At 42.1% G+C, this 18,618-nt stretch overlaps 2 protein-coding genes across 5 annotated transcripts in view; one reads left to right on the top strand and one right to left on the bottom strand.

Moving 5' to 3' along the window:
- Window positions 1–3,171, top strand: part of LOC130368781 (zinc finger BED domain-containing protein 4-like) — an 88,811-nt gene extending 85,640 nt beyond the window's left edge. For 2 of the 4 annotated variants that reach the window (XM_056573013.1, XM_056572995.1), the window contains one exon: window positions 89–227. The gene's annotated coding sequence lies outside the window, so the exon portion shown is untranslated. Of the gene's footprint in view, window positions 1–88; window positions 352–3,033 lie in introns of those variants that run through there. The other 2 variants (XR_008892569.1, XM_056573004.1) reach the window with 2 other exon arrangements.
- LOC130368797 (uncharacterized) lies at window positions 10–5,153 on the bottom strand. The gene is made up of 3 exons (XM_056573031.1): window positions 4,624–5,153; window positions 3,031–3,170; window positions 10–572 (listed from the first exon to the last, which is right to left on the bottom strand). Exons 1-3 carry the CDS (start codon window positions 4,938–4,940, stop codon window positions 85–87), a joined length of 945 nt encoding a protein of 314 aa, XP_056429006.1. The 5' UTR covers window positions 4,941–5,153; the 3' UTR covers window positions 10–84.
- Window positions 5,154–18,618: the final 13,465 nt, after the last annotated feature.

Below are 18,618 nucleotides of genomic sequence, written 5' to 3'. Positions count from 1 at the left end.
GTAATACAATAAACCTGAACATTGCCAACATTTCTAACATAACAAAACTGTCAACCAGCCTAAAAATAATGATTCTTTAATCTTTTAGGTTTGTGAAGGTGCCCTGTTGTTGCTGCTGCTGGTGTCAGCCAATGGAGGTGATTGGCTGATTCCTGATATTGCCATCAGGAGGTCCACCCTTAGCTGTGCTGTGGCCTGAAGGTGCTGCTGGCTGACCCGGGCCAACATCACTTGGAAGTCGTCAGCCTGCCGACGGTGAAGTCGGTGCATGGCCCTATTCAAGCGTTGCATCTCCCGTGCAAGGTGCCTCGTCTCCCTGGACAACCTGTCCCTTTCTTGGAGTACCCTAAGGTAGGTGTCCATTGGGACAGATGCGGGTGCTGGGGTTGGAGATAGTGGACTGGGGATAGCTGGTGAACAGGCAGCTGAGCTCAGGGGTTGGCCCATGTCCTCCTCAGGTACTGGCACATTATCATCTGCCTCAACGGCCCTCCGGCTCTCCAATTGTGACAGGACAGGTGATGGTGGGGAACTGTCATGGTGACTCCTTAATGAAGCCTGGCCTTGTTGATCTAAAAAAAAATAATAATAATAAAAATAAAAAAAAGGTATTTTAAAATAAAAATCAAGTGACTGAAAGCAGTTGTGTTGTTGATCATTACATGATACACAAAATACTCTCCCTAAGGCTTAACAATATAATAATTAAGTTATTGTACTGGTGTATATTTGTCATCTAACCCTATAAATGTTATACACCATTATACACCACAAATATACACCATTGCAAATAGCTAAATTGCCTATTGTGATAAAAAGCATGGTTAGCTGAGTAATTTACATAATATCCACATTGCTATCAATATAGAATTAGAAAGTACAAATTTACGAGTTGTGTGGACATGTCAAAAGATGACATTACAGTGTGTCTCATTCCTTTGACTCGCTGCCATCTTATTCTTAAGGAAAGGGGTGGCCGTAGATCACTCTACTTCCGGGCTTTCAATCATGTGACCATTTCTCAACATAGCTTACCTGTCCTCGGGGCTCCGGCGCGTCCTCTTCAGGATCCCCTGCATCGTCAGCGCTCTCCATCGTTGTCATCACGTCGCTGTGCACGCCATCCTGTCATCCAATAGGAGCGGCTTGCATAGCGGCGTAATGGCGGCGAGCGAGGATGCCGAGGAAGCAGAGGCCTTGCCGGAGCGTCGGGGACACAGCGACAGCGATGGCAGGTGACATCCAGGGCAGCGGTAAAAAGCGGTGACGGTACGTAGTGGCGGGTAAAGGAGAGTATAACCTCCAATACCAGTGGTCTTCAACCTGCGGATCTCCAGATGTTGCAAGACTACAACTCCCTGCAGTGCCCGGACAACAATTGGCTGTCAGGGCATGCTGGGTGTTGTAGTTTTGCAACATCTGGAGGTCCGCAGGTTGTAGACCACTGTCCTATACGTTACATTGCACGGATCCCTCAACATACGATGGTTTCAACAAACAATGGTTCATTTGGAACGGATTACCATCGTATGTTGAGGGACCACTGTATATGCTGTTCAGTTCAGCCATTTTGTCTGATATGCTCTATGTTAATTATTTAATTAATCTCTATGGGGGCCTGCTCTACTTCATTATTTGGTCTGATAGTACAGTGGTCCCTCAACATACGATGGTAATTCTTTCCAAACGACCCATCGTTTGTCGAATCCATCGTATGTTGAGGGATCCGTGCAATGTAAAGTATAGGAAGCTGTACCTTCCCCGCCACTCCGGACCGCATCCTCACCGTTCCCGATGCTGTCCCGCTGCTCCGGGTCCACTTCACGATCCTCCGGCTTCTTCTGCATCTTCTGCAGGGTCCGGGCCTCGCTTTCTGGTGACGTTATTACGTTGTTGAGCCGGGACGGCGTGCGTAACGACGTAATAGCGACACCGGAAAGCGAGGCCCGGACCCTGGAGAAGATACAGAAGACGCCGGAGGATCGTGAAGTGGACCCGGAGCAGCGGGGATAGGCAAGTGATCCTGTCCGGGATGCTTAAACTGCTATCCGACAGCAGCTTAAGCATTTTGCACTGTCGGATAGCAGTTAATGCGATGGCCCCGACATATAAAAGCATCGTATGTCGATGCTGACATCGACATGCGATGGCCTCTAAGAGGCCATCATATGTCGATTTGATCATATGTCGGGGCCATCGCATGTCGGGGGGTTACTGTATAGGACAACAACAGGGTAGACTAGATTCCCTGACATCTGCATGTCCCAACATTACAAATAGCATAAATGCTTTAAAGGGGTACTCCGGTGAAAACCTTTTTTCTTTTAAATCAACTGGTGGCAGAAAGTTAAACATATTTATAAATTACTTCTATTAAAAAATCTTAATCCTTCCTGTACTTAGCTGCTAAATACTACAGAGGAAATTCTTTTCTTTTTGGAATGCTCTCTGATGACATCACGACCACAGTTCTCTCTGCTGACGTTATTATAACACTTATCACTTATAACACTTTATTTATTTTTGTCCTTAGTGGGATTTGAACCCAAGGCCCCAGCACTGCAAAGAAGTGCTAACCACTGAGCCACCATGCTGCCCTTAGCATACATCTGCTATGCATGGTTGCTAAAATGGACAGAGATGTCTGCAGAGAGCACTGTGTTCGTGATGTCATCAGTGTTCCAAAAAGAAAGGAATTTCCTCTGTAGCATTCAGCAGCTAATAAGTACTGGAAGGATTAAGATTTTTTTAATAGAAGTAATTTACAAATATGTTTAACTTTCTGCCTCCAGTTGATTTAAAAGAAAAAAAAGGTTTTCACTGGAGTACCCCTTTAAGAATCAGTATTGAGCTAGGGGGGGGGGGGGGGATACAAATATATAGTAATACAGTTATTGTATAAGTTCAAATAGTTATTTTTTATTTTTATTTTCTTGTTGTTTTATCAATTAATATTATTGTAATACATAATTAATCATATATATATATATATATATATATATATATATATATATATATCATTTTACTCACCAGATCTCTCTGCCTCGGATGTCTGAGCCTCTGGCAGGAGGTGCTTCTTCAACTCCAGCTCCCAGTTCTTGAAGTTGATGTTCCTCCTCTGCTGCTGCTTTTTTATTTTTTTGACTACTGATGCCCTGCAGTCATAGTACCTGTTTGTGTTTTACATAAAATAGTTTATTCAAGTTTATCATACCATTTCCGTTTTATGACAATAAACAGTTTTGTTGAGAAAGAATTTTGTTCTTTTGCTTGAATGCTCATATTTCTGCATTTATACCACACTACACAGATATAGTCAGACTTATCCTCTTTATCTTTACTAGTTTATCAAACCAATCCTTCAAGTCCCGGAAAATGGCAAAATATACTATAGCAGTGTTTACCAACCAGGGGTGCCTCCAGCTGTTTTAAAACTACAAATCTGAGCATGTTGGACTATACTAGTATATAGTCCATAGGTCAGTGTTTCCCAACCAGGGGTGCCTCCAGCTGTTGCAAAACTACAACTCCCAACATGCTGGGAGTTGTAGTTTTGCAACAGCTGGAGGCACCCCTGGTTGGGAAACACTGACCTATGGACTATATACTAGTATAGTCCAACATGCTGGGAGTTGGAATTTCATTTGGAGCAGCTGATGAGCCACATGTATGAGGGCATGATGGTAGTTGTAGTAACTAACTGCAACTCCTGACTTGAAAAAAAAATAAAAAATACATAAAAAATGTCACATTAAAAGGGTGCTTTTTTTTAAATCAACTGGTGCCAGAAAATTAGGCAGATGTGTACATTTTAATAAAAAACAAAATATTATTCCTTCCAGTACTTATTAGCTGCTAAAGAGGAAATTATTTTCTTTTTCAAACACAGAGCTCTCTGGTAACATCACAAGCACAGTGCTCTCTGCTGACATCTCTGTCCATTTTAGGAACTGTCCAGAACAGCATATGTTTGCTATTAAGATTTTCTCCTACTCTGGACAGTTCTTAAAATGGAAAGAGATGTCAGCAGAGAGCACTGTGCTCGTGATATCAGCAGAGAGCTCTGGGTTACAAATATTAATGAATTTCCTATGTAGAATTCAGCAGCAACTTAATACGTACTGTAAGGTTTATGGAATCTGATCAACTTTCTGGCACCAGTTGATTTAAGAAAAAAAAAAAAAAAGTTTTCAACCAGAGTACCCCTTTTAAAACAAAAATGGTACTGTCAAAAACTACAGACCGGGGTGCATCATACAGGACCGTATAAGGAGAACTAAGAAAGTTATAGGGGTCAGAATACAAAAAAATTGCCCCCTCATATGTGTATCCTCATGTCACGCATACATAATTACCGGTAGTTATGCAGATGAGCAAGTCCACTATTTTTTTGCAAGAAAGGTGGTTCCCCACTTATGGAGCATTTGCTTTAGGGGCGAAACCACGGATACATCGGTAAACACTAGATGTAATTACAAATCTAAGATGTAAAGGACATATGTGTAACAAACAATAAAGGTTATAGAATGGTATTGTCATAGACCAAGACAAGCATAGTTTATGCTTTGCAATATGTCTTTGCCAACACATTGATGATGATATCATAATGAAATATTTACTCACCGATGCCTGATGCTGAGAACTGTCCTGTCCGCTGTGCCACTTCCAACTTGGGACACTTTCTCCCTCACCCGGCTCCAGGCGGCCATCTTCTCCTGGGTGCCCACTGTCGTGTTGAATAACACAAATTTTTCTGTGCTAACAGCAGCCACCAGTGCTACGTTCTCAGCCTCCGTGAATTTCGGCCCTCTTTGTTTTTTGGCTAGTGGGACTCCCACTGAGTGCAGACTCTCAGACTCAGATGTGTGGCTGCCACTGCCAGAGTCCGATATTGTCCAACCACTTTGTCTTGCGATTGGACCTGCTCGGACTTTACTCATCCTCTTCTCTCCACGCCACGACTACACTCAGACACATCATCCACACGCTCACTCACACATGCTCTATCACTCACATCCACAACAGCACGCTCACCCTCCTCTCTCCCAGACACCACAGACACAATATCTCTCATTCCAGACATTGTTTTTTTCACACAATTTACACACAATACAATCAATTTCTCACTCTCAGTACACGCTGGCAAGATTTATCAATCTGTGTGAGAGAAAAAGGGGAGTGACCACAACAGCCAATCACATGTCAGATAATGAACTCTGGTAAAGTGAAAGCTGAACTGTGATTGGTTGCTATGGGAGACCAGACCACTCCACACTTTCTCTCACACAGTTTGATAAATCTGGGCCACTGGGTGAAAACTCTGAGCCCCTGACTGACCGGGCCTAACTTTACTTCGGCTGTTTTGTTAATCGTTAGGAATACAGAAACATAAAAGGAATAATGTAATCTGCCGAATTTGAAAGTAAAACGAATGCGGCCGAAATAACGAATACGTCCGAAGTAACGAAAGCGCCAAATGTAACAAATGTGTACGAAATAATTGACGTGTGTGATATAACGAATGCATCCGAATGATATTTCGGATGGATCCGAAAATGTACGGATGCATCCGAAAAACAGAATGAAACGATTTACTCGATAACGAATGTGCAACAGAACCAAAATTTTTTTAATACGAAAATGTACGAAACGAAAAAAAAACGAATTTTTGGGTCGTGCACAAGTCTATTACATTATTTATCCCAGGGGCCCCATGGGTTGTCAGTCCACACCTGGTGCAAGCTTTAGGCTCTATAACAACAGCGCTGCAGATGGTTTTAGGCTAGTTGCCTGTTGGGTAAAATTTTTAAATGCCATTCTCTACTGCTACCCTTCTATGCACCCCCCCCCCCATGTGCACAGAGACATCACAGTACTAGTACACAATGTACTGTGACATCACTGTACATTTTAACAGTGTGGAAGTTGGGGCAGCATGAGTAGACCATATAGTGGCTGAATGGCACAGCCCAGAGTTGGCTGAAGCATGAGGAGACCATATGGTGGCTGAATGGCACAGCCTGGAGTTGGCTGAAGCATGAGGAGACCATATAGTTGCTGATTGGCACAGTCTGGAGGTGGCTGAAGCATGAGGAGACCATATAGTGGCTGAACGGCCCAGCCTGGAGTTGGCTGAAGCATGAGGAGACCATATAGTGGCTGAATGGCACAGCCTGGAGTTGGCTGAAGCATGAGGAGACCGTATAGTGGCTGAAGGATGATGAGACCATATAGTGGCTGAATGGCACAGCCTGGAGGTGGCTGAAGCATGATTATTATTATTTTATTGGCACCATTTTGGAATAATGTAGACCAGTATGGTGAATCTAGGGGCCTGCAGTACCTATAAGAATATATATCCATAACAAAGAAATTTTTGGTCACATTATGGGTGCACGTACTGTATATGTTGTGGATTTCCTGCTGAAGATTATTTCATGCGCATTTAATATAAGAAATAGCTAAACACAGCATCACATCTTCAGCATATACCGTATCTGTAAGAATACCCTTATTATTAAAGTAACAATTTAACAATTTCATCATAACTCCCAAAAACAGGGTGAAATTAATTTCCCATTGACTGGCCATGATTGTTCTAGCATGAACTACCTTAAAATAAACCTTTCAATTAAATTTTTTAGATGTGTCAAAAGTTTTCATTGATGGAGGTCTGAGTGTTCAGACCCCCACCAGTCATAAGAATAATCCAGGAGAAGTCCGCACAGTCACACGCCCCTCTCCCTGCTCAGTGTGACTTCATCAAGACATGGTCCGTATAATTATTTTGAGTGTGTGTCTCGATGACAGAGCTGGTAGAGAACGTGCTGAGTGTGGATATTTCCTGGTTCACTCTCCTGATTGGCAGGGGTCTGAACAAACAGACCCCACTGATCAAAACTATTGACATGTGACTAGGACATGTCAAAGGTTTTTCCAAGTGACAGTGCCCTGGAAAATAGGTTTGTGCAAGGTGAAGGAATACAGAGCAAAACTGATATGTTTCGCCACATTTATTTAACTGTCTGGTTCCCCATAACCACCATATCCGCGCTGAGATTTCATTCTGTATACTGCTCTTAAAAAATTGCTGTGATTGGTTCCTATAGGCAACACAGACAGATTTTGTCAGTTTTAATAAATCTGTCCCAGTGTGTTTGCCCTTCTGCATGACGTAGGGAATGTTGCAGGACAGATATTCTATCTTTGGTGTTCTTTGAATCCCTGTGCCATACCACTGTCCCTTTAGGGACTGCAAGAGGCATAACAAAGTTATATATTTTTTTATAATTAAATAATTAATTATTCAAATGACCACATGTGCTTTACACCTATGAACTATAGCAACTTGCAACTAAAATAGCCCTTGCCTGTCAAGACATGAATTCCATAAGACCTCTGAAAGTGTTCTGTGGCATTCCCAGCAGATTCCTGTAAGTTGCAATGTGGAGCCTCCTGGAATTAGTCTGGTCTTTCCAGCACATCCCACAAACGACTGTTGGATGAGATCTAGGGAAATTGGAAGGTAAACCTCAAAACTATATTCTATGTCTTCAATATACTCCAAGACATTTTTTTAAAGTGTGGCAGTACACATTATCCTGTGGAAAATCTTTAGCAAAGTCCGATTTGCTGTGCTCGCAGAACTCTTCAAAAAGTTCAGTTTACAGAGAATATGTTCTATGCACACCTGCAATGCAATAACCCTCAAAACTTGTGGAAAACACTGCCTAAGGGTGCGTTCACACAGAGTAATTCAAGAGGAATTTACTCGAGTAATTCCTCTTGAATTCTCCGCTCCAAATTCATTCACATCTCCTCTGCCCATTGACTTTAATGTTTTTTCCGCTGTTCTGTTCACACTGCGGAAATTCTGCAAGTGGAATTCCGACGCTGAATTCCGTTCCGCTTGATGAATGAGCATGTTCATTCTTCAAGTGGAATCCGCTAGCAGAAATCAATGGTAAAAAAAAATGGAATTTGGGCGGAAATTCATATGGAATTTGCGCGGAAATGGCTGAAAAACCCTTCACTTCTTTCTCCCCCAAATCCGCAAAAATCCTGTGCGAATTGCGCGTAAAAAAATAAATTTTCACCTGTAAATTTTTCGGCGTGAATTACTCTTGATTTACTCCGTGTGAACGCACCCTAAGAGTTCTAAAGCCCTGTATAACACTGCTTGGTCACCTAGGAATATAGTCAAGTAGTTCTAAAGTTGTTTTAAGGCTAAGTTAATGTCAAACTTACAGCAACAAGCAGCAATCCATAGTAACTTATAAAAGTTGTAGGTAGGTGGACTAGTGATAGTTATAATAGACAGCAGGCAGTGGTGGACTGTGGTATTTGTTGTAGCCAGAAGACAGCAGGAAGTTATGGACTAAGGATGGTTCTAGCAAGCAGACAGTGATGGACTGGTTGGAGTTGTAGTGGTCAGTGGACTGCAAGCAGTGGTAGACTGATTGAAATTTTAGTAACCAGTGGGCAGAAGAGATCGTTGATGTGCTATCTATTGAGTAGCATCAGGCAAAGGCATTTTAAATTTCTCACTGATCCATGCTTGATTCATTTTAACAAACGTAAGTTTTTTCACTTCTTGTTCACTTTCGGGGGACACCACCAACTGCTGCGCTGAACTCTCTCTAATGCTACACTGTAGGGTAGACAAGACAGAATACTCAAACTCTGGCCAACGGTCAATTCTGGTTACGCAGAAGTCCATGGGGTCTGGGCCTCTTGTATCTGTTAAAGAAAGGGCACAGCTTGGGCACATCCCTTTTGGGATAATTCAGGTCAACTATGACTATGGACTTTTTGTCCGAAACATGTCAGTTTTCATCCCACAGACATAGGAATGAATGGGCGGCACTCACGTCTTGCAATGAACAGACACCGCTTTATTTTCTTAGGAGCAGCAGGATCAGACAGTTGCATAACAATGTAAGCGACAATTGTTTCATGCTACATGTGCTTCTTCATGGCTTACTTCTTTGGGTCCCCTTTTTGACCCTTTGGAACATACTTTGTTGTAAAAACCCTTATGGAACATAATGTGATTAGGAACCTCAATCTTCACATCAGGATTAAAGCCAAAAGGCAGCTTTTCCTCCATCTGGGGCAAGCATGTCAAACTCAAAGGCTAACATGGGCCAAAAAAAAAAGGTTAAAATTTATGTGGGCCACATAAAAAAAAATAAACATGCCCCCCTGCACAAGACCCCATGCCCCTCAGTCCCCCCCATTAGGTGTGCAGTACAGTTCCCCCACAGACATACAGCCTTCAGCCATATACAGTGTATGGCTGGAGGCTGTATGCCTGTTTACTGCCCCACTTCAGTATTTCAACCCCCACTCCTCCAGTCCGGGGTCATGATCTACTGCTATGGCCTATGGGCCATAGCAGTAGGTCCCGGGACCGGAGGAGCGGGGGTCGGAACACCGAAGATGAGGTGCTGGTGAGTGGTGACCATACCCACGTGTCCTCTACACTGTTCCACTTCGCTCTTCTCCTATGGGTGCACGCGTCATCAGTGACGTCCCTGCGTGCGCTACCTCCCTGCGGCCCCAGCGTTTTTAAAGTAAACACGGGGCTGCAAAGAGGTAACCGGGCATCCTTATGTCCTGAAAAGATTTTTCGGGACACAGGGATGTGACAGCGGGCCCCTGCGGGCATGGGGCCCGGAGCAGGTGCTCCAGGAGCGCCAATGATAATCCGGCCCTGACCAGAGCAATGAATATCTTTGCCAGGCCGCAAAGATATTAATTGTGGGCCACATGTTTGACACCCATGATCTGGGGGGCATCGGAACTTACTTAAAAAGGGGGTTTTCCAGTGGGAAACAAATCTTTCCGATCAACAGGTGGGAGAAAGTTAAAAGGTAATCTGTCACCAGCGTCACCTGGTAGATATATGAAAAAAGAAGCGTATGCAGATCCATGATAAGATATCAAAATTTTATTGACATAAATCCAAAATCCAATTACAGACATTTAAAACCAAGTAAAATATATATGACTATATAAAGCGCAGATACAACTGCAAGGCCTGCAGCCACAGAGGCACAGAACATATAGGGTGGTCCGGTGGGACTCAAGTGCTACCATAGACGTGACTCACAAAGTAAAAATAAGGAGAAACCTACTGAGTGCCCAAAAGGAATATAGCAATAATAATGTGAGGAGGGGAGCAAAAATAAACAAAGCCCCCTCAGAAGACCCAGTGGTCAATAAAGCAATAAAGTAGGTATAAGTAAAGCAAATTGCAGAGTTGCAGCAAAGAGTATCCATCAAAAATAAACAATAGGCAGGTATAGTTACCAAGAGCAGAGTAATAGACGTGCACCAGACCACCCTCACCCAACGTTTCACCAATGAGGCTTCTTCCGGGGTGTAGAAACAAAGCTTTTCGATCAACAGGTGTCAGAAAGTTAAAAGATAATCTGTCACCAGTGTCACCTGCACTAACCGGTCGGTACCGACACGTAGTGCAGGTGACACTGATGACAACGGCACTCATCTTGTTCCAGTCCGTGGCGGGGATCTCCAGTAATCTTTTCTGGTATCTTTACCAGCTTTTGGCATGGGTGGAGCTTAATGACGTATCCGCTGCTGTTCCCAGGACCCAGCAGAGAGCAGCAGCAGTGGTATCCCTAAGCTCTGCCCATGCCCCAAGCCGTTGCTGCTTTCTGCAGGGTCCCAGGCAGCAGCTGTTACGTTATTAAGCTCCGCCCGTGCCGGGAGCAAAGATTGCAGAAAAGATTACAGGAGATCCCCGCCACGGACCGGGACAAGGTGAGTACTGTCGTCATCAGTGTCACCTGCACTACCTGTCGGTACCGACAGGTTAATGCAGGTGACACTGGTGACAGATTTCCTTTAGACAGATTTGTAAGTTACTTCTAAAAATTTATCTTCAAAAATATTAACCTCTTAAGGACTCAGGGCGTACCCGGTGTTTAAAGCAGGGTCACGCCGTGACCCCCGCATCACACCGGGTCGATCTTGGCTGCTAGTCATAGCCGGGACCCTGGGCTAATAACCCTTCAGACGCGGCGATCAAAGTTGACTACCGCATCTGAAAGTGAAAGTAAACGCTTCTTGGTCGCTCAGTCGGGCTGATCGGGACATGGCGATAAAATCGCCATGTCCCAATCAGCTAGGACGCGAGCGGAGGTCCCCTTAACTTTCTCCGTCACATCCGATCTGGGTTTGATTGCTCCAAGCCTGAGCTACAGGCTTGAGCAATCGAGCCCCTATCTCACTGATCCATGAAAAGCTATGGCTTTGCATGGATCAGTATAAGAGATCAGTGTGTGCAGTGTTCTAGCCCCCTTATGGGAGCTAGAAAACTGCAAAAAAAAAAAAAAAAGATTTTTTTTTTTTTTTTTACAAAAGGTCATTTAACCCCTTCCCTAATAAGTTTGAATCACCCCTTTTCCCATAAAGAAAAAACTAAGTAAAAACAAACATGTGGTATCACCACGTGCGTAAATGTCCGAACTATAAAAATATATCGTTAATTAAACCGCACGGTCAATGGCGTACACACAAAAAATTCCAGAGTCCAACATAGCGTATTTTTGGTCACTTTTTATATCATAAAAAAATTTATAAAAAGCAATCAAAAAGTTTGATCAATGCAGAAATGGTACCGATAAAGGCTTCAGAACACGGCGCAAAAAATGAGCCCTCAAACCGGCCCATAAGCGGAAAAATAAAAAAGTTATAGGGGTCAGAAGATGACAATTTTAAACATACATTTTCTTATGATTTTTTTCATAAGTACGACAAAATCAAACCTATATAAGTAGGGTATTATTTTAACCGTATGGACCTACAGAATAAAGAGAATGTGTCATTTTACAAAAAAAATGCACTACTTAGAAACGGAAGCCCCTAAGAGTTACAAAATGACATTTTTTCTTCAATTTTGTCGCACAATGAATTTTTTTTCAGTTTCGCCATGGATTTTTTGGTAAAATGACTAATGTCACCGCAAAGTAGAATTGGTGGCGCAAAAAATAAGCCATCATATGAAATTTTATGTGCAAAATTGAAAGTGTTGATTTTTAGAAGGTGATGAGGGAAAAATGTAAATGCAAAAACGGAAAATCACCGAGTCCTTAAGGGGTTAATCCTTGAGGTACTTAGCTGCTATATACTACAGAGGAAGTTCTTTTCAGTCTGACCACAGTGCTCTTTGCTGACACCTATGTCCATGTCAGGAACTGTCCAGAGCAGGATAGGTTTACTATGGGGATTTGCTCCTACTCTGCTGACACCTCTGTCTGAGTTAGGAACTGTCCAGAGAGTACTGTGGTCAGAAAGAAAACAACTCAACTTCCTCTGCAGCATACATCAGCTGATAAAAAAAATCTTAATCCTTCAGTTACTTAATAAAAAGTAGTTTACAAATTAACATTTTGGAGCCAGATGATACGGGGAAAATGTCCACTAGAGTACCCCTTTAACCCCTTAAGGACCCAGGGTTTTTCAGACTTTTGCACTTTCGTTTTTTTTTCCACCCTTACCTTAAGAAAAAAAAAAAAAATAATTCAATTTTGCACCTGAAAAAATCCCTATGATGGCTTATTTTTTTGCACCAGCAAATTCTATTTTGTGACGACAGTCATTTTACCCAAAAATCTATGACGAAAATCATTGTGCGACAAAACCGAAGAAAAAACGCCATTTTGTAACTTTTAGGGGCTTCTGCTTCTAAGCAGTACATTTTTCGGTAAAAATGACACCTCTTTATTCTGTTGGTCCATACGATTAAAATGATACCCTATTTTTATAGGTTTAATTTTGTCGTACTTCCGGAAAAAATTACTACATGCAGGTGCTGTATACAAGTGCTGCTGTTTCTAAGTGCATTGGAGAGATATTGCAGGAGACTTACTTGGACTTTTTCAACTGCAACATCTGTGTTTCTGCTGACCACTGCTTGAGAACAGGTAAGGAATTTGTTCAGGTGTTTGGTATTGTGTGTTTGCTAATGAGCCTAGCTCATCAAGGTGTTACATTTGTTTTTGGGGGAGGAGCTTGTGAGGGAGTGTGTGTGTGCATATATATATATATATATAGGCTCTGACTCATTAGCTGGCCTAATTCATTAGCTGCTGTATACAATTGCTGCTGTTTCTAAGTGCATTGGAGAGATATTGCAGGAAATAGTCAGGAGGTTGGCTGGAGGTGGCTACACTCAAAAACAAAAAAAAAGGTAAGATTTAGGAAAATGGTTGTGTGAGATGTCTCCTGGGAGCTACTGCTAGAAGAGATATAAGATGTATTCTTAATATTGTTAAGCAAGCAAAGTAGGAAGGGGAAGTTGATGTTCTTGTCCATCTAGGGACAAATGACCTGGCTTGCAATGAAGTTTCAGGGTTTAAGGAATCTTTCATCACACTTGGTAATGATGTACAGGATTTTGCATCCATTGTTTCATTTTTTTGAAGTTCTGCCTGAGCATAATGTTCAGCATGATAGGCAGAGGCACATTAAAGAGTTCAACTTATGGCTTAGTAAATGGTGTCAAGAGCAAGGATGTGGCTTTGTGTCTCATGATAGCTCTACTTGGAATAGAAAGGAACTGTACAAAAAAAGATGGTTTGCATCTTTCTCTCAAATGCACTCAGTGATCAATTCCAAGAATTTGCTAAGGAGCATTTAAACTAGGAAGGGGGGGCGCAAAAGTGAAAATCCATGAGTCCAATTGCCCCCCGAAACAATGCCAGAACATGTCAGTAGCCCAGAGGTTAAGAAATGACAAGCTCTGAGTCCTGTCTACAAATGCCTGCAGTCTAGGTAATAAAATAAATGAACTTGGGTCAATAATGGCATCTGAAAATGTAGATTTAGTGGCTGTTACTGAGACATGGTTTAATGAAAGGAATGACTGACATATCCATACCAGGGTACTCTTTATACAGAAGAGACAGCGAAGGCAAGAAAGGAGGAGGAGTGGCCCTATATGTGAAAGATCGCATACAATCTAACATAATACAAGTTAGTGAGGCAACCACAGAGTCAGCTTGGGTTGCGTTGCTGTTTGGTAATCATGCAGTAACTTGTGTAGGTTTGATATACAGACCATCTGGCCAAGTTAAAGAAGTAGATCTAGTTGAAGAAATATCTAAAATGACAATGAAAGGAGAAGTTATTATGGGAGACTGCAATCTGCAAACTGGAAAACCAAAATAGCAAGTTCTGCCAGGAGTACAGATATTCTAAAGTCTCTACTGAGATTATCTCTACAAGTGGTTGAGGAGCCAACGCGGAAGGAGGCCATTTTGGATTTGGTATTCACAAATGGGGATTTGGTATATGATGTTATTGTTGGCAAAAGCTTTGGATCTAGTGATCACCAGTGTGGTTTAATATAAGAACAGTGAAGGAGTCACACCACACAAACACTAAAGTTTTAGAAAAACAGACTTCAAAAATGAGATTAGTCATAAATGAGTCCCTATCAGACGAACAAATTACATGGAGTTCAGGAGAAATGGGACTACTTAAAAGACACTTTATTGAAGGCAACAGAAAATTGCACTAGACTTGTCAGTAAAAGCAGAAAAAGGAAGAGACCACTGTGGTACTCAGCAGAAGTGGCCAAAATCATAAAAAAAAACTAGCATTTAGTAATTATATAACAACCCAGAGCAATGAAGATAGGGAAATCTACAAGACTAGGCAGAAAGAGGACAAGCAAGTTATAAGAACTTCTAAAGCACAGGCAGAAGAAAAACTAGCTCAGTCTGTGAAAAAAGGGGATAAGACATTCTTCAGATATATAAATGAAAAAATGAAATCAAAACCAGGAATAAACTAAATTAAAAACAAAGGAAGGAAGGTATGTAGAAGAGAATAAGGGCTAGTCGACTGCCTTCATGAATACTTCTGCTCAGTTTTTACAGAAGAAAAAGGACCTCCATTAGAGAGGAAAACTAAGGAATTCTTTGATGCATGTGTCTTTATAGAGGAAGAGGTTCTACGTTTGCTTTCTAAAGTGAAGACAAATCAATCACAGGGGCCTGATGAGATACACCTAAAATTATTAAAAGTTTAGTGGTGAGCTAGCAAAAGCGTTAACAGATTTATTTAACCAATCAATGGTAACCGGAGCCGTCCCGGAAGATTGGAAATTAGCAAATGTTGTGCCCATTCACAAGAAAGGTAGTAAGGAGGAATCAAGCAACTATAGGCCAGTAAGTCTGACATAAATAGTGGGGAAATTAATAGAAACCCTACTAAAGTATTGGATTGTGGAACATCTAAAATCCCATGGATTGCAAGATGAAAAACAACATGGGTGTACTTCAGGGAGACCATTTCAAACAAATCTTATTGATTTTTTTGACTGGGTGACTAAACGAATAGATGGCGGAGGGGCAGTAGACATCGCCTATCTAGATTTTAGTAAGGCTTTTGACACTGTCCCACATAGAAGACTTATCAATAAACTACAGTCATTGAGCTTGAACTCCAATATTGTTGAGTGGATTAGGCAGTGGCTGAGTAACAGACAACAGAGGGTTTTAGTCAATGGAGAATATTCAGAGCAAGGTCTTGTCACCAGTGGGATACCTCAGGGCTCTGTACTGGGACCATCTTCATTAGCGATATTACAGAAGGTCTCGATGGTAAGGTATGTCTTTTTGCTAATGACACAAAGATATGTAACAGGGTTGATGTTCCTGGAGGGATCCGCCAAATGGAAAAGGATTTAGGCAAACTAGAAGAATGGTCAGAACTCTGGCAACTGAAATTTTATGTGGATAAGTGCAAGATAATGCACCTGGGGCGTAAAAACCCTCAGGTAGAATATAGATTATTTGACCTCAGTATCAGAGGAGAGGGATTTAGGAGTAATTATTTCAGAAGACTTAAAAGGTAGGAAGACCATGTAAGAGCAGCAGGAAACGCTAGCAGAATGCTTTGATGTATAGGGAGAGGTATAAGCAGTAGAAAGAGAGAAGTGCTCATGCCGCTGTACAGAACACTGGTGAGACATCAATTGGAGTATTGTGCGCAGTACTGGAGGCTGTATCTCCATAAGGATATACTTGAACAAAGGGTAAAAAAACAGGGGGCGCTCCCTGATGGGGTATACTGACAGGTGTGTACCCTGTACCACACCTGGGTAATATACCAACCTGGTGAAGTAGTTGCGCTAAGCTATGCTGCGCTTCGTGGTGATAGGCTGCTGCTCTCTTACCGGTACCGGATTGCCAAAATGGTGTCTGGTTGTTGTGGCAGAATACAAAATGGAAAGAAACCGGTTTTGCTGAGGCGCTGCCCAGTGGGTAGTCAGAATTAGGTCGAGTGGCACAGGACAATAAATACTTTTATTGGTGAAGTTCCAGAAGGATATAGATACGCTAGAGAGAGTTCAAAGAAGAGCTACTAAACTAGTACATGGATTGCAGGATAAAACTAACCAGGAAAGGTTAAAGGACCTTAACATGTATAGCTTAGAAGAAATGAGAGAGGGGATATGATAGAGACTTTTAAATACATAAAGGGAATCAACATGGTAAAGGAGGAGAGCATATTTAAAAGAAGAACTACCACAAGAGGACAGTTTTAAATTAGAGGGGCAAAGGTTTAAAAGTAATATCAGGAAGTATTACTTTACTGAGAGAGTAGTGGATGCATGGAATAGCCTTCCTGCAGAAGTGGTCGCTGCAAATACAGTGAAGGAGTTTAAACATGCATAGGATAAGCATAAGGCTATCCTTCATATAAGATAGGGCCAGGGACTATTCATAGTATTCGGATTATTGGGCAGACTAGATGGGCCAAATGGTTATCTGCCGACACATTCTATGTTTCTAGGAAAATGTATAAGTTTAAAATGGTCATCTTCTGACCCCTATAACTTTAGTTTTCCACATACGGGGTGGTATGAGGACTCATTCTTTGCACCGTGATCTTAATTTTTTAGTGGTACCATTTTTGTATTGATCAAACTTTTTGATCGCTTTTCATTCATTTTTCATGATTAAAAGTGACCAAAAATAAGCTATTTTGGAATTTGGAATTTTTTTGTGTGTACACCATTGACCGTGTGGTTTAATAACTATATATTTTTATAATTCGGACATGCGGCGATACCACATGTGTATTTTTATTTACACTTTTTTTTAAATGGGAAAGGGGGGGGCAATTCAAACTTTTATTAGGGAAGGGGTTAAATGATCTAACTTTTTTTTCACTTTTTGCGACGCTATAGCCCCCATAACACTGCACACACTGATCTTTTACATTAATCATTGTTATCTCATAGGATAACATTGATCAATGATTCTGCCACTTGACTGCTCCGGCCTGGATCTCAGGCACTTGAGCAGTCATTCGGTGACTGGACATGCAGGAGGAAGGTGGGGGCCCGCCTTTTGTGTTCCAGCTTTTCGGTACGCCACAATTTTGCCGCAGCAGTCTCGAACAGCCCACTGAGCTAGCCTGGAATAGTTTACTTTCATTTTAGACAACAATCAACTTTGAACGACACGTCTAAAGGATTAATAGCGTGCGGCACTCAGAAAGGGAGCAGAATCAGAGTATACAGGTACGTCTTGGGTCCTTAAGTGGTTAAGTACTGCTCTAGAAGAGGACGGTATTGTGACTCTGCTTTCTGTGTATTGACCAGTTAAAATGAACTGCTTAGCTTGGACTGAGTTCCCCGAGATAGGTGGAGAGATGGGTCGGTCAAGTATCTTTTTAATCCCAGGCCATATAATATGTATTGAAACAAATAGCAGAATTCAATGTTAACCTCCCTGGCGGTATGATTCTTTCTGGAAATTTGTAGCAAAAGCGGTACAATTTTTTGCACTGAATTTCACATCTCCCCCCGCCCATTTCACATCTCCCCCGTCACATTCTCCCCCCCCTTGTCACATTCTCCCCCCCCCTTGTCACATTCTTCCCCCATGTCACATTCTTCCCCCCTTCATGTTACATTCCCCACCCCTGACACATCCCCCCTTCATGTCACATTCCCCCTCCCCTTGTCACAAATGGAGGCCCGCATTGCCGCACTAGGCGAGTGGCTAATGCACGTAATGTTAACCTCTCTGAGGTGAACGGTACACCCTCTCCCCATACAGTTCTATGGGAGAGGCAAGTAGGTACGAACTACATGGAGGAGGCGTGTGGGCCGCAACGTCACTCTGGCCGGCATGCCTCCTGACGAGAGAGCCGTGGACCCAATCAGGAGATCGCCAGCGTTCAGACCCCCCGCGATCAAGTTGTTTTTTGCTGCAGATGTCCTTTAACTACTTTCTCAGTTAATTTATGGCATACACACTAATATGTAGCTTTCAGTTTAACCTTCTCTCTGGCTGTGTAAAAGCTAGAGTCTCATAAGAGCCTGCCTCCGCCCACCAAAACTCAAATGCTCATCCTGTGACATTCTATTGATTGAAGACTGAACAGTCAGCCAATTAATGAAATGTCAAAATGAATGATTGAAACATTAGGATGGAGCAGGAAACAAGATTTAAGTGCATTTAAAAAATAACTAAAGTACTCCATCCAACACAAGTAAATGCAAGATGTTCTTGAAATTCTATAACCAAATTTTATTGACAAAGTAAAAAAAATATTTGACAAACTGAT

This window comes from Hyla sarda, chromosome 1 (assembly GCF_029499605.1).
Source record: "Hyla sarda isolate aHylSar1 chromosome 1, aHylSar1.hap1, whole genome shotgun sequence".
NCBI lineage: Eukaryota > Metazoa > Chordata > Amphibia > Anura > Hylidae > Hyla > Hyla sarda.
The sequence above is the reverse complement of the archived record's forward strand: the minus strand, read 5'-3'. Positions and strand labels throughout refer to the sequence as shown.